This window comes from Rhinatrema bivittatum, chromosome 1 (genome assembly GCF_901001135.1).
Source record: "Rhinatrema bivittatum chromosome 1, aRhiBiv1.1, whole genome shotgun sequence".
NCBI lineage: Eukaryota > Metazoa > Chordata > Amphibia > Gymnophiona > Rhinatrematidae > Rhinatrema > Rhinatrema bivittatum.
In genome coordinates this window covers 226,130,840-226,147,338 of record NC_042615.1, presented here as the reverse complement: position 1 = coordinate 226,147,338, position 16,499 = coordinate 226,130,840, and the positions used below count along the sequence as shown (strand labels likewise).

Genomic DNA, 16,499 nt, shown 5'->3' with positions numbered 1-16,499 from the left:
ATACAAACTGTGAATGCATAAAGTACAGGAATCGGCTGGAAATGGGCAGATTCATTGTAAATGTGTAGAACAGAACCATTAGTGCACCATGTTCAGGATGCTGCTCCTGAAACTGACAATTCCTGAAGTCCAAGTTGTTGCTTTTAAATCCGATGCACTTAAGTGGCTTTGCAGAACTAGGGCACCGGTTCCCAAACCTGCCTCAGAGACCCCTCTCCCCCTCAGTAGTTGGGTTTTTAGGAGGTCTGCAATGAGTATGCATAGAACACATATGCATGTGATAGAGGTAGGGCATGCAAATATATTTCATACAATATTCATTGTGAGTATCCTGGAAACTTGACTGGCTAAGGCTCAGGGAGGGCAGGTTTGTGAATCATTGCTCTGGGGAGGTATCTTCATGATCAAAGGAAGCAGAAAGCAATCTCCCTATCCAAAAGACATAATGGTAAAGTTGCTGAGATTTATAGCAATTTACATTTTTGTAAGAGTAAAATGAAATGCTGCATGACAGAAGGCATGCACTTTGGCTTTCTTTACCTTTCTTTTGCTTCTCCTTGCCATCTATTTCTGGCTTGGTTGCCATAACTTCAAACAGGGTCTTTAAGATACTGCGCAAGTCACTCGCATAGTTTGTCTGCAGCTGGTCAGCAACACCTTGCATTTTGTAAAAATAGATAACAATTAATTGTGTGATATGATTCATAATTCTCACAAATACAATTCTTCGTCCTAAGGTTGTTTTCATGGGAGGTATGGGTATAAACCTAGCAGCTGTGTACAGTGTGCTTTGTGTTATGATTTGCTTTAATATGTTATGCAATGTCTGGTTTATATTTAAGTTTTAACTTGTTTTAGTGATTTTATGTATTATGATTCTGAGATTTTAAGATGGGTAAATCTCTTTGAGCGATGTATTGTAATCTTGAATGTAATTTATAAATATTTCTCAATAAACGATACAAATATCTCTAACGAGAAAACAACTTATTAGAATATGAGATGCAACTCTTGCTACTAAAACTATTTTATATATTTATTGCAAGAGCAAACCAAAATTTATTTTATTTATTTAACACTTTTTTATACCGACCTTCATAGTAATAACCATATCGGATCAGTTTACATTTAACAATGGTAAACTGTAGCATAACTGAAGAAAATTAAACAAAAGAAATGAATAAGGCAAGTTACATTCAACAAGGGTAAAGAACTTGGAAGCTTATATAGCTGGAAGGAAGTAAAGATGGAAATAAATTAAGATATACAATAGAGAATACGGGTTAAGGCTTAAGAGTGCTTTAACCTAGGGTGTCCTAGTTGATGGTATAAACATATGATGGTATAAACATATTTCTGATGAATGGCCTTAATGTGACCTACCCTGGATGACCATTCTGCTAATGTACATAATGGACTTACAGCTTGCCCTTTTTTCCTGCAATACAATATATACTTGTGCTGTCATACAGCAAGTTTATCTAATATGCTTTACAAACATTTTGAGTAATTTTTTAAACTGATTATCAATATTTTTTATTACTTTTTTTGGAATTGCAGAAATCACATTTTTCATAATTGACTAGCTTGTGAAACAACTGCACAACACAAACAGTAAACTCCAGCGATCCTGATGGCATCGCTTTACCCAAAGCAGTACGGGGGGGATTCATTGGTAATGCTGCCTTTAATGTATTATATACCGGATGACAAGTTGTTACATTTTTGTGAAACACACAGGTTTTCAGCTATTTCCACTTATCTTAGCCATCCTGTACTTGCCAGAGCTAATATTTTAACTGAAATCAATTTAACTGCTTTTTTTTTTTTTTAGACAGATGAAGATTAAAAAAGGTAAAATATTCAATTTGAAAAAAATTTCAGACTCATTTTGACCTAATGTGTAAGAAAATGCTTTGAATTTTAAAAACAATTTTCATATTTCTTTAGAAATTAATTCAAATTGGGTACCCTTTCATATTTTCAAAGTGTTGCATTTTGGAATTTTCTAAGAAAATATGGATAAAAAATATAAGCACATGGAGAACAAAATAAGGGATTCTGGTTAAAAAAAAACACACCAAACTATGGGACTCTGGAATGCTATTATAGCAGAGATTGTCACTATTTTCAAGCAAGGGTCACTTTTGCTAAATAACTTCAATATGAGAGCCAATTACTGGACAAAGAGGCCAGAGCCCAGGCAAGGAGGGTGGGTCCTCCTCCAAGAGTGACCCCTCCCCTCTAATGATGTGGCTGACTCAGCTGCTCAGCCACATTCAGAGCGACTCATGTAACTAAAATGAAGTCTGCTGCCCCATCAGTTCCTCTCAGTCCATCTCCTGCCCACAGACACACATTCTCTCCCCCCCAAGCTTGTGTCCCCCTAAATACACTTCCACATACACTTCCCCCTAAAATGCCTCGTCTCCCACTCCATCCTCCTGCTAATCTCAACTCCCACCATCTCTCCCACCAGTCAGCTTCCACCTCCATCCCCTCCCAAGCAGCTCTTTCCCCAGTTTGTTAATCCCCCCTCATCTTTTGGGAAACTGCTATCGGTGCTGCCTCCCAGAACCGCTGATCTGTTTTCTTCTGGCACCGTATGGCTCTCTGTGAGTTTGAGCCACTCGGATACCCAAATTCCTTTGCTGTGCTCATAGTTTCAACCAGAATAGCACAGGAATTAGGACGACCATGCAGCTCCAACTCATTGAGAATCACATAGTGCCAGAAAAAAACAACAGAGTATGGATCTGAAGGTGGCATTAACTGTAAGTTTCTCTGGAGAAAGTGGAACCAGACTATCTACAGAAAAGAGTCAAGGAGCCACAACGGGGTGGATGGAACAGCCACCGGGCCTTACAATGACGAGCACTGCACTACAGTTTCACTATGGAGAAGAACAGCATATGAGAATGTGTCAGGCATGTTATTGAGGGAAAAACATGACCCTCATATTTTTGATACTGATCTGGAGGAATTCAAAGGTTAAGGCTAAGTCTAAGTCATGCTACTTCAACCTTTCTAGTTAAAATAGCAAGTGAAACCTAATACCTTGGGGCCTTCTGTGATTAGGAGAGTAGCTACATCAGTTTATATTCTTATAGGAATATACTATTGTGACTGAAATTGGAATAATCAATATTTACAGTTCAATATTATCATGAACATAATGATCACAAATGCCAATCTGTACAGATATTGACAACAACCCAGTATCATTTTGGAGACCATTGATCAAGTGTGGATGCTCAAGTTGTTATGAGTGTATGAAAATCAATATAGATAATGAACTAAAAAATATTTGGAAAGCCAAGAGAAAGTTTTCATGGTAATAAAAAAGTTGGGAATTTCACAGTTAGGGGTAATCCATGAATCACAGCTCAGCATCCTTCTGCCCAGTCCTTTGGTGGCAGGATGTTGTCATTATTAAGATGTTACTTTGCCATTCTGTGGGTCTGTGCATCTGAGTGATGGAATCAATATTTATAACTGATCAGAAAAAAAAATGAATGTCTAAAATGACAGTAGATGGATAGATTGTGTCAATGTTTCTTCCTTTGGTTCGGCTTGGCACTTTCTTCCTGCTCCTTTGCGTCTCCAGCTCAATCAGAGCTCTCCCTGACTCTTCGTCTGCAGTCGCACCCCTTGCAGGGGCCGTGAATGCCACTGCAGCATCTTCAGCTTTGGCCACCTCAAGGAGCAGGAGCCAGGTCTGGAAAATGAATGCAGGTATCCTGCATGGCAGCATACAGCCCCTGCCTCTCACACTGGGCCATCTGTTTTTCCTTTTTCTAATTTTTCTTTGTGGAATTCCCACTAACGCATCCATTTCATCGTGTCCGCCAGTGGAACGTTGCTAACACACCATGTTAAAGGGGATGTTAGCTCTAGTGGATAAATTATAATTAAAATTAAAAAAGGAACAATTTTTAATCCCTGAAATAACGTTCTAATGTTTCTAGACTTTTGTTATGGTCACGATCATAGGCCAGTTCTGTTCGATATCTTTATGAGGGAGACTGAAGAGGGGTTTAGAAGGAAGTTTGCCTTTTTGCAGATGATACAAAGATCTGTAACACAGTGGACACACCTGAGGGAGTAGACAGAATTAGAAGTAATCAAATGCTTGGTGAAAGTGCAGAGCCATGCATTTGGGATGCAGAAATCTGAGGGAGCGCACACATTAGCAGGTAAAGAGCTGATGTTTTCTGAATATCAGGCTGATGCAATACAGTGTGCTCAGCCGAACGCGCTGTTTAATCCATGGTTGGATGCGGGTTTTGGACGTGCGTCCCAAAACCCTTATTCTATAAGGGGATTAGCATGTCCAAAATGCGTATCCAACCCCCCCCCCCCCCGCGAAACTAATAGCGCTCGTCACATGCAAATGCATGTTGATGAGGCTATTAACTATTCTCCCCAATTCCCCCCTCACCAAAAAAAATGTGCACCCGACCCACACATTTTTATACTCAGAAATTAACACCTGCCCAGAGCAGGCGTTAATTTCTCAGCAGCCCAAAAGTGTACAGAAAAGCATACTGCTTTTCTGTACCTCCTCCGATTTAATATCATGGCAATATTAAGTCAGAGGAACAAAAAGGGCAGAATGTAAAAAAAAAAAAAAAGCGCACCGACGGTCAGGTTAGGAAAAGAGATGCTCAATTAATAAGCGTCCTTTTTCCTTACCTGTGGCTGTGCACAGGTTAGGAAAACGGACACTCGTAAAACTGGGTGTTCTATTACTGGTTTTGACACAACTGCAACATTGCTCTTTATTTCGATGGCAGGGAGGGGGAGGGGAAGGGGAGTTGGATTCAGACAGCAACCAACAAGGGCTCCAACTTTTACGGTCTGGGGTACTGATAAGCATGGGGGTAACCTGCACAGAGTGGCAGTAATTACCCTTTTGATGTTTTTGATGCAAATGCAACATCACTCTCTGCATCAACGGCAGGGAGGAAAAAAGGGAATTGGATTCAGATAACAACAAGAGGGCCCCGACTTCTAACAGTTTGGGGTACTGAGACACAGACAAAAAGGAAAAAGCAGAGGGCTGCTTCTATGGCCAAGTCCAAAAGCAAAGCTTGTCAAGCAGCATTGTCTGAATTTTCAGGAAGGCTCCTCACCCAGTAAAAATGTTGTTAGCAGTAATTTTTTTTATGGGTTTAACGGTTGCTTGATCTGATTGTAAATATTACTACCCTTACATAATGCTAAGGGATAACTGCACAGCGTGGCAGTTACTACCTTTAATAGAAATATGGGGATAACCTGCATGGCACAGCAGATGCTACCTTAAGAAGCTTGTTGGGCAGACTGGATGGACCATTTGGTCCTTTTCTGCCATCATTACTATGTTACTGTGTGGTGAGCTAGAGGCATCTTTCTGTTTAAGTTGGATGTTAAAGGCTGGTTTACTAATCCATTTTTTTCTATATTTTTCATTTGCTTCAGTCTTTTGTTTTTGTGTTTTATTTGCAGATATTGTGCTGTAAATTATGGGTGGATTTTCATTTGTGCATGGGACTGCAGGTATGGCAGGGTTCAGTTTGTTTTTGTATTTTTGTTTGGTTCTTATTTAAGAACATAAGAACATGCCATACTGGGTCAGACTAAGGGGCCATCAATCCCAGCATCTTGTTTCTAACAGTGGCCAATCCAGGCTACAAGTACCTGGGGCAAGTACCCAAATAGAAAGTAGTATTTTTTTAGCTCCTCTGATACAGCCTCAAATGTGAGGCAAAACAAGGATCCATGTTGGGTGTTAGAATTTGGATCGTAGAATACATCAACTGATTGTGGCACTTGATGAACCAGCTCTTTGGATTTGGAACACCTTTGGGAGTTATTACTTGGACTGCAGAATATATTGACTGATTTTGGCACTTGTTGAACCTTTTTCAATTAATTTTGGATGTATGAAACTGATCTATTCTGGTGTAACAAGATGCATCTGGGGATTTGTTCCACAGTGTGAACAACTTTTTGATATATATGTTGTCCCTTCTTTTGTATCCTATGGAGTGACTGAGCTTCTTTTGCAATAATATTTTGAAGACATTATTGAATTTTTGGTGACGAGGATATGTATATATGTTGTCTTAATTATTAATTTTTGAATTGTATGCATGAAGTTAAGTTTTATTGCGTGTGAGTGTGTTTTTAGGTGGTAGTTTGATTCTGGGTTGGGTGGGTTTAAATTGTATTACGTTACATATGATAATTTAATTGATGCTAATTGTTTTTTGAATTTTTGTGATTCTTTTGAAAATTTGGTCTAAATAAATTCTTTTATATATAATTGTTTCCAATATTTGTTTAAATTATATGCACTCATTTAATTTTGATTATATTTGTTATGGGTGAATGTTGCTTATTTAACCAAAATTTTCTGGTAGGGCCTGTGCTAGTTTTTTTGCTGCCCTGGGCAGAAAATTACTGTGCTGCCCCCCCCACCGTCAATTCATCAAATAATGCCCAGCTCTGTCCTACAATCTTTATTTTTAAAAACTGACAAGCCCCCTTCCCCCCAACCCAGAATCCATGGATAAGGAAGGAAGTGCAATAGGTATCCTAGGCAAACCTTACAGCCTTGCTCACATGCCCCTCCCCCCCACCGCACACACACACACCCATTCCCACATCCTTTACAGTCACACACAATTAAATTATGCATTTATAACTAATTTTACATGAAAAACAATATTCAAGAGTATAGTCTTCTGAGGCAAAAATCACTTACAACATGCATATTATATTTACATTATATAAGCTTGTAATGATCATCCACTCCTCGATCCATAAACTCCCCATGGTTCTTCTCAACAATAAAAATCCACGCCCCCCCTCCCGACAACTCAGATTGTCTAACCAGATGCTATTTGATGGTCCGCCTACAAAGCTCACACATCTCGAGGAAACCAGAGACGCCCATTTTTCTCTGCCGGACCACACCTATGGAACAGCCTACCAAAGGCAATAAGATGCCTCCGAGAAAGAACCTTCTTCAAAAAAGCCATAAAAAAACTTTCCTCTTCAAGAGAACATTCTCCAACCTAGATGATGACAGACTACCCTTAACTTGCCCCCTTTCAGAGGATGCTATCTAGTCTTCCACTCTCCTCTCCTCTGACCCCCTAGCACAAACAAACCCATTCCCTCAATACTTGTCCATCTTCTCATCCTCCCCCCCACCAAGATTTTGCATTGCCTTTTCCCTCCTTCTCTATTGTTTGTATATGTTCTATATTATACCTCGCACTGAATGTAGGAAGGGCGGGCAACCTGTGCTTTTAATTAAATATTCATAAAAAGAACATTTCAAACCATGAATTGAATATCAAAAATTTCCCAAACAAAAAAAAAATTTCAAAAATCTGATGAATAAAAAATTCAATGAAAAAATGTTCTATTCCCCCCCCTCCAAAAATTTTTTTTCAAAAGAGCAGAATCATCAAAATTACACCCAATAATTAAAATGAATAAGGATTTAAAAACCTGCTCTCCATACCTGGGATCTGATTTCCAGTCACCCTGAAGTTGTCAAGGATTGGAGGAGATAGGGCCACATAAATGTTATCTTCTCTCTCACACACATACACAACAACACATTCATTCTCTCACACACTCCCCTCTCTCTAACATACATAGGCTGCCTCTCCTCACTGATACATTGTGTGTGCATGCCTGTGAGAGCCTATATGTGACACAGGCTCTCACAGGCACGCACACACAAACAAACACACAAGCTCTCACCCAGACACAGTCACAGGCACACAAGTTCTAACACAGACACACACGGAAGCTCTCAAACAGACCCACATAGGCTCTTACGCAGTCACACACACAGGCTTTTACTCATTCACACATACATACAAGCTCACATACACACATGGTCACTTATCAGGCCATGGTTGGATGAGCTCCACCATGGACCCGCGGGCCTCCCGTGCTGTCTTCGGTCCATGGCAGGATGAGCTCCACCACGGCACCACAGGCCTCTTGCTAATTTCAGGCCATATGGCCCAATGATTTTTCTGCTTGGGGGGGGGGGGGGGGGGGGTGGAAGCAGATGCTGTGCGCGGGTGTGTGCGCATGCATACCCATACCCGGAAGTTGGGCCTCTCCTTCCGTCGCTGGTGCTTTCCTTCTTTGGCCGCTGGCTGGTTAAGCTCCGCCAGCGGCCTCTCCTGCTGCCGCCAGCCCGCGGCCTCCTTTGGTGTGCTGCTCCGTGCAAATGCACGGTTATGCACACCCGGTTGCGCCAGGCCTGTTTCTTTGCTTCCTGTGTAGGAATATACCTGAATGATGTAGAGGTAAGATGTGTCTGAAATGGTAGCATTTAGAGAAAAAAATGCTTTAAGGCATGTTTTGAATGTGTGATAATCTGTTCTTGTCATGGAGTTTCTCGCACAGCAATGAAGTAGTGACACATCCTCCTTCCCCTGCCCCACAGTAATGAAATATCTTCTCTCCTCCCCCACCCTCTCAAGATGCACATATCCTGCTGAAATATGGCAAAATGATAACTGAAGAACTGTTTAAGGGATCTGACTTTACATGTTTGTGATGGACACTTATGCAAAGTATACGAGCATTTAACGAGAATGATAATGTATTTGTTTTAAACAATTTTTTCAATAATTGCATACACTCTTTTGCACTCAGGTTTTGAAAGAAAACATTTTTGTTAAAAAAACAAAAACAAAAAACATTTTATTTATTTAATATGTTTTGTATACCGTGTATTCGGTTTTGCCATCATAACGGTTTACAGGAAAAATAATAGGACAAAACAACATTAGTGTTTTAACATGGAAATAAATCTTAAAAAGGGGAAAGTGATTAAGATGCTTTTCTAACCTGTTTTTTGACAAGGTTGAGTTTAACAGTGCTGTCATACTCATTTGGTACAACAGGGTTGTGGTCAATAACTTTAGGCTCCCGTGGTACGGATTATTTAAAGCAGCAATTTTTAAAAACTGTGCAGGCAGGTGCAAAATCTACAGGTACTTTTACCAGCAGATTCTGCACCAGATCTCTCAAAGGGAACGTAAAAGTATACTTACCCTTTGAAAACTGCCTGGGAAAAAAGTACCTACAGAGTTTGGCACTTGTCTTCTCTGCAGGTACTTTTCCCAGCAATAAAAAGCTAAACAAAACATTCGTAGTTCTGAACATCTTCCCCCCCCCCCCCCCCCCCGCCCCTTCTCTAAACCCCACCCCAGGAATGCATGATGAAAGCACATGTTGTAGACTTTTAACCACACCCAAGCTGGGCGATTTTTGAAAAGTTCTTTCGCCTAGGGAAATGGCTTTTGAAAACTGCTCTTTTAAGTGTCCTCTTTGCTCAGTTTAGCTAACATCTGGAAGTGTAGACTGATTTTTAGCTTCTGTGTTTTTGCTCTGCAGGCAAAATACACGTAGCCACCTAGAGGGAGATTTTTCAGAGACATGTTAACTGGATAAAATGCTTGTCTTCCAAACTCTGCCCCTCTTCTGTTCAGCTAAAAGCATCCACACGTGTTTCCATAGCGTGTGCATGTTTAGCCAAAAGAGAGAGAAAGGTGCTCCCACAGGTGGGCTTGTTAGGGAGGGGGAGGAGAGGTGTGTGTGTGTACTGTTTTACCTCTCCCTCCTCACTCACCTGCACAAATAGAAGATGCAGAGCACTTTACATAAGTTATCAAAGGGACCCTACCCAGCCGCTGCAAGAAAAGGCAGTAAGAGCATCCCAAATGCGTCTCTACTTTGTAACTGAGCCAGCTACACGCAAAACTGATCCCCACCCACAGTTACACAAAACAAACTGGCATCAGATGTTTAGTAGTAAATATTTTTCTTAGCAATCTGTAGGCAAAAATAAAAAAACAACACAAAACCATACTTTGCTGAGCTCATGAAAACAGCACCAAGAACATCTAAATTTACAAGAAAATTATTTCCTCTGTGTTCTGAGATCAGAAACGCATTCGACGACAAAGATAAAGATCCCAGGGACGGGTCTATGCGTACAATGTGTTGTTTCTTCATTATTATTATTATTATTTTTTACACAGAAAACACAATTAATTTTCATAACCAACAATGCAGAGAAAGCACCTGAGATGCAGACAAAGAGTCTGTGAATGAGGTCATTGCTGCTGTGAAAGCGAGATCTGATTTTTTCCCTCGAAGCAATTTTAGCAGCTTGCAGGGCAAGTTGGATCTCTTCTTGATCTGTGTCATCTGATGAACAGGAACTGGTCATCAAGCTGCTGTAAAAATCAATACAGAGTAATTAAAACTTTTATCTCCTTCAGAGATTATCTAAAATCTATTTTCTAAAAGGGCATTTTTCTTCAATAGCCTTTCCAAGCGATTTAGCTAGAACCAGGGACTTTCTATACATTCTCTCTCGCAGTATGTCTCTGAGAAGCTATCAGTAAAATGAATTATAAGTATTGAAGGAATGGCTACTGGAAGCCATAAGATCTTTCCCTTAAAAAAAAGTTACAGAAAAAAATGCCTTTTTTTTTTTTTTTATAGATAGTGTCTTCCTGTACTGGCAGATATTTATGGTTCTCTCTCTCTCTTACCCACATCAGGCGTTGAAATTTAAAAATCATGACACGAAAATACAACATTGAGAAAAGTCAGAAAATCTAAAGGCAGAATCCTTACTGGGAACTTATCTGAATCATGCAAATTGGTGGAGCTCAAAGCTTCTCTCTTCCTCCCCATCCAAGACATCAAGAATAAACTGTGCAGCAATTATTTCATTTGTTTAAGCTTGAATATGAGTCCAAGCCAAAGCTGCAAAACCATTTTCACTATTGAACTTGAAAAGAAACAGACAAAAACGGTTTTCCTCCAGGACAGAGCTGGGGCAAGCATTAGCTGCTAACAATACCAGCCACATGACACAAGAGTTAACTTGATAATATAACTTTTTTTTTCTTTAAATATTTGCTTCCCTTTGATAAATATGCAAAGTACATTTTCACATAAAAAGACTGTGCTTCAGACCCCACAGTCCTGAAATGAGAAGGAAAGCAAATGTTAAGCTGCTCTTTGATGAAATGTTTCATGAAAAATGATTAATAAAGAATTACCATTATAATATATTTAAATTTTTGTTCACCTGTTCAAGGGCTAACACACCTTGAAACACATGCTCTGAAAGTTTTAGAAAAGCAGAATTAAAAATGTATTGGCAACCCAGTGCCTCCATTTTCTATAAACTTTAGATTCATTAATTTAAAAAACCCCAGAGTCGATGAGTAGCCCAGTGGTTAGAACAGTGGGCTGTGAATCAGAGAGATCAGAGTTCAAATCCTGCTTTTGCTCCTTGTGACCTTGGGCAAGTCACTTCACTCTCCATTGCCTCAGGTACAAACTTGGGCCTGGATGCACTAAGCCAAAATATTTTATCGGGGCGGGGAGGGAGGCACAATCCCAGGATAATATACCCCTCCCAGACAAAAAGAACACGGCTGAGGCCTAATCAAACCGCAATGGTGGCCCACAATGCATGGGACTGCCATCACCTTCAAGGGCCCTGCAGCCCACACGTTGAAGGGGGGAGCCAAGTTAAAAAAACAAACAAACAAACAGTCACCAGGGTCTTACTAGACTCCATTCCCACCCTGGGGCTGCCATTTGAGGTGGCCCTGCAAAATAAAACCACAAAAAAAACCAAAAAACAAATTAACTGTGCTGTACAACAACCACTCCCCCCCTTGACTAAAACCCTTCTTAAGGGCCACATTTTTTAAATTCTGAGGCATATGCCCAAAATGTCTGCAGTAGAAATTACATTCAAATTTTCCTATTACACTAGTGAAAAAAACAACAACTCTGCAGAGGAGGAAACATTCTTATGAATCAGTTAATGAAAGCCATGCTATTGTAGTTACTTAACTATTTAATAACTAGATTTCTTTAGATTTGTTTTCAATACTAGCCTTTTTTTTTTTTTTTAATTTTGGGTGGGGGGGATAGAAGCAAGTAAGGGAGGAAAAGACTGTGCTTGCCATATTTTTTTAAAAACAAATTCAAACTCTCCATTTAGCAGTGGAGTGATCAAGGGCCACTGCGATTTAGATCCATGTATATGAATGACATTAACAACAATGCTAAATTAATTCCTAATATGGCTATGAAAGCAGTTCTCGTGTTATTGCCATTTTGACAACAACATAATCACAATCACAAGATTACCATTTTATTTTTCTGTATATCAGATAAGTGATCAAAAGGCAAGATACAATAGTTTGGTGTAATGTTTGCTGTTAATATATTTAATAGTATATCAAATTAAAGTATGTTCATTACTAATTCTACTACCATGATATAAATGTATGCCATGTGTGGGACATCAAACACTATCATCGGGAGTTAATAACTTTGAACTCAGTTGCTTGGCTTCATGGATTTGCATTTGTTAAAAATCAATCAATCAGGGGCTCAAACATTTATTTGAGCAATCATTAAATATACTTCTTCTATGAGGAAAGGCTAAAAAGAGGTCAGGGATCTTCAGCATGGAGCAGAGACAGCTGAGAGGAGATAATATAGAGGTATATAAAATAATGAGCGAAATAGAATGGGTAAATGCAAACTGGTTGTTTATGTTTTCAAAAAGTACAAAGACTAGGGGACATGCAATGAAGAGTAGTACATTTAAAACAATAATAATAATTAAGCTCTGGAATTCATTGCCTGAGGATGTGGTGAAAACTCTTAATGTGGCCGGGTTTAAAAACGTTTCTGGAGGAAAAGTCCATAAACCATTATTAAGGAGGGCTTGGGGAAATCCACTGCTTATGTAAGCAGAATGTAATCTATTTACCTTTTGGGATCCTGCCAGGTACTTGTGACCTGGATTGGCCACTGTTGGAAACAGGATATTGGACTTGATGAACCTTTGGTCTGACCCAGTTTAGCAAATCTTATGTTCTTATGTATTCCATAAAATGCATGTGATGAGGATAAGCATGGTTTTGAAACTGGTCCATCAGATCGTCTCTGTTTTGTCAGCAGCTTTTAAAGTTGTCAGGCACTCTGACATTTACATTTTGACAAGCAGAACCTAAAAATTATATTCCGAGGGCTCCATGAAATAATAAAGGAGGAAAAATGTGTGTTTTTCAGCATACATTCTCTCAACACATTCACTAAAAAATATATATATCTCCTGATGCAAAAGCTAATAGTATGCAAATATACTGGGATTTAAAAAAAGACAAACTTAAAAATGTATGAAAATAAAAACAGCATGCATAAATCATGTTTAATGCACACAAACCATGGTATATGCTCACAAACTAGGATTTAGGGGCACAAAATATGGCTTCTGGGTACAAATCTCAATTTGCACAAATGAATCATGGTTAATGTGTGCAAAACATGTCAGAAGCATAACCATGATTTGTGCTCTTAAAAGTTGTGTGCATAAAAAGTTAAGAGCATAAAATTTATGCTTAAAAGTTGTGCACAGAAAACTCACTAATTTATATTTTATGTACATAAACCCTGAGTACAGTCCCTCACACCATCAACTCCAGGTTTAACATCACAGACTAACACTAGCCCTAGAAACTTTATTCCACCTCTGACCAGGAGTTACAATTGCAGAATTAAGAAAATATGAGTTATGTCTCTGCATCTCTGCATTGAAGAGCAATAGCTAATGCCTTACTTAACATGGGATTTGCATGGAGGAGCATTAAGCTGTGTGCACATTTTTACTCAGGTTTGCACACATTTTTGTGCATATAAAATTGCGTGCTAGATCAGAAGTTAAGTTCTACACACAAAAAATGCGTGCACAACCACGTGCTGACATAAGCAAAGCCTAGCACATATCTTGTTACTCAAGGTGCAAAGTTAAACATCTTTATAAATTAAGTGCCACACCCATATGAGACAGAAAATTGTATCATGGTTGTTTATTAATGTAAGTGGAAGAAGGTCCCTCTTAATGAAGATAATTTTATAACAGCCTGCGGAAGGCCTAAGTCTGCATGTAGAAGGTACATGCAGGCTTCAGCCTGAATTTTCATGGTGGAATTATGTCGATAACTCTGCTTTGAAAATTAGATGCATGTGGAACCATGTATAGCAAAGGCATATACATTTACACCTGCTTGGGAGCAAGAATAAATATTAAGTCATATACTTTCTAAAACTGAAAATATGCACATAAATGGTTTCCTTGCTTCCAATTCCACTCCTGGGACACCTCTTTTAAATACCCAGTAAAATAAGTGTGAAACAGTTTTCATGCCTACTGAGAGGAAAGGATTACCTTGCTGGTGGCTGAAAGGAATCAGTAAGTTTTTGCTTGGGACATTTTATTTTTTAAAAGTATTGGGGCGAAGTTAACTATTTGGGAATATTATTTAGTGTGTTTGTGCTTTTAATAGTCAGTAAGGCAGCGAATAAACAAGTTAGACTGTTTGTATTTTTAAATAGTCAGTCAGTAAGGCAGCTAAGTAAGCAGTAGTTAGTGTGTTTATTTTTAATAGTCTTTAAGGCAGCTAGTAAGCAGAAGTTAGAATGTTTGTATATTAAAAGGAAAAAAAAAAGTAGCCAGAAGCTAGAAATAAGCTAGGAGCAGTGTATACTTAAGTAAAAAGGTTGAAAAGTTCAGTTCAGTTACTCACCTTGGAAAGCTGTTAAGGTAGTGTGATTTGGTTTGATTAGGTACCAACATTTGTTAATCAAGAGAGAAGTGAGTCACTCTGGCTGACTAACTGAAGTTAGACTGTTTGGGGCAGATTTAAACATCTGCGCGCACAAATCTACGCCCGATTTTATAACAGGCGCGTACAGCCATGAATTACAAACCTCTATCATAGTACCATAGTTAACTTGTTATTGATTATGTTGTGATGACCCAAAATATGTACTTGCTATTATGTCAAACTAAATAATGTATGAATATGACCTAGAATAAGTATTCGCTGCAGTATATCTTAGGGTGACTGGAAATTAAAAGTTCCCAGGTAGGGAGAGTGAGATAAAGACATTTCTCACTCTCCCTACCTGGGAACTTTTGATTTCCAGTGAGATAAAGACATTTCTCACTCTCCCTACCTGGGAACTTTTGATTTCCAGTCACCCTAAGATTGTTGTGGATTAGGTGAGGGAGAGGGAGGGAGGGAGAGGAGAAACCACACAATCTTTCTCCTCTCTCTCATATATAAACAGGAATGGGTAAAGTGGAGAGAGGGGTATGGGAGGGAACGGACTGGAGGGAGAGAAGGGGGTGAGTGACAGAGGGATGAGTAAGGGGAAGGAAAATGGGTGTGAATGAGAGGAAGGAAAGGAAGTGGAGGTGAGATGGAAGGGGTGTAACAAGTATGAGTGAATGGGGTGAATAAGTGGAAGGGAACTTCCCTCCCCCCTCTCACATCCCCTTTCAAACATCCACTCATTCACCCCTTCCCTTCCCTCTCACCTTTCCTTTCCTTACTCACACCCCTTCCATCTCACCTCCACTCCTTTTTTTTCTCTCATTCCCCTTATTTACACCTTTTACTTCCCTTACTTTCATCCTGCCACTTATACCTTGTCACCTTCATTCCCTTCCCTCTCATACCCTTCTTCCTGCTCACTCTTCTCTTCCTTCCCAATCACCCGTTTCATCACCCCTTCTCTTGCAATCACTCCTTCCATTCTCTCCCAGAATCCCAACTCCCATCCCACTTTCCCTTCAGTCACTTCATCTCCCATTTGATTCAACCTTTTCAGTCTTTCTTTCTGCCCTCACATCACCACTGGGCCCAGCCGCCGCATGGTCTTCCTCGGCAATTGAGTGCTGCTGTGCAGGTATTTTTCTAGCTGGTGAGGTGTGGAAAACCCGTCAGCACGTCAATATCCAATGCTGCCCTTTGTTTTATTTTTGTTTTGTTTTGTTTTTTTTTACACTGCTGGCAGGTGTGAGAACCCCACCAGCTTTTCAAATAATGCTTGTTACTGCTCTGGATGAAGACAGAAATGACCACTGCAAGGGTGTTTGTGGCCTGCGGAGCACTTCTGCCATCCTAAAGTTTTGCATGGCTGCCCCACTTGCCCTGCCTAATTATGGAACTGCTGGAGGCATTATGGGGAAGACAACAATCCACTTGGTGGTCGGCATCCGGTCCTGCAGTGGCACGGCTCTAGTGCAGGACTGGCCTGCCATCTTCCCGGCTTTTTTGTCCACTGGCTGCCACCCACACCTTGATTCATCGAGAGAGATGGAAGTTGCCAACTGAAGAATGGAGGAAGATGATGGGTCTGCACTGAAACTACGTCACCGCGGGGTCTACAGCACAGCAGCTGCAACACTTTTTTTTTTTTTTTTTTTAAAGGAGGCAAGCCGTGAATCTACATCAATTTTACTGGATGGTAAAAGAAAATGCAGAGCCAACTTACATGTTTCCAGCCATCAGCTTTGGTGGCTGGCAACATGTAGTGGCAGGAATCAGATAAACTGATATGCTGTTGTTGCTCACCACTAC

General features: G+C 39.8%; 1 protein-coding gene across 3 annotated transcripts in view; it reads right to left on the bottom strand.

Moving 5' to 3' along the window:
* ZFYVE28 (zinc finger FYVE-type containing 28) overlaps window positions 1-16,499 on the bottom strand; it is a 629,789-nt gene that overhangs the window by 44,985 nt on the left and 568,305 nt on the right. For all 3 annotated transcript variants that reach the window (XM_029592250.1, XM_029592232.1, XM_029592241.1), the window contains 2 exons: window positions 10,111-10,265; window positions 541-657 (listed from right to left, as the gene is read on the bottom strand). In XM_029592250.1, the coding sequence (XP_029448110.1) occupies window positions 541-657; window positions 10,111-10,265 (272 nt within the window). The remainder of the gene's footprint in view (window positions 1-540; window positions 658-10,110; window positions 10,266-16,499) is intronic.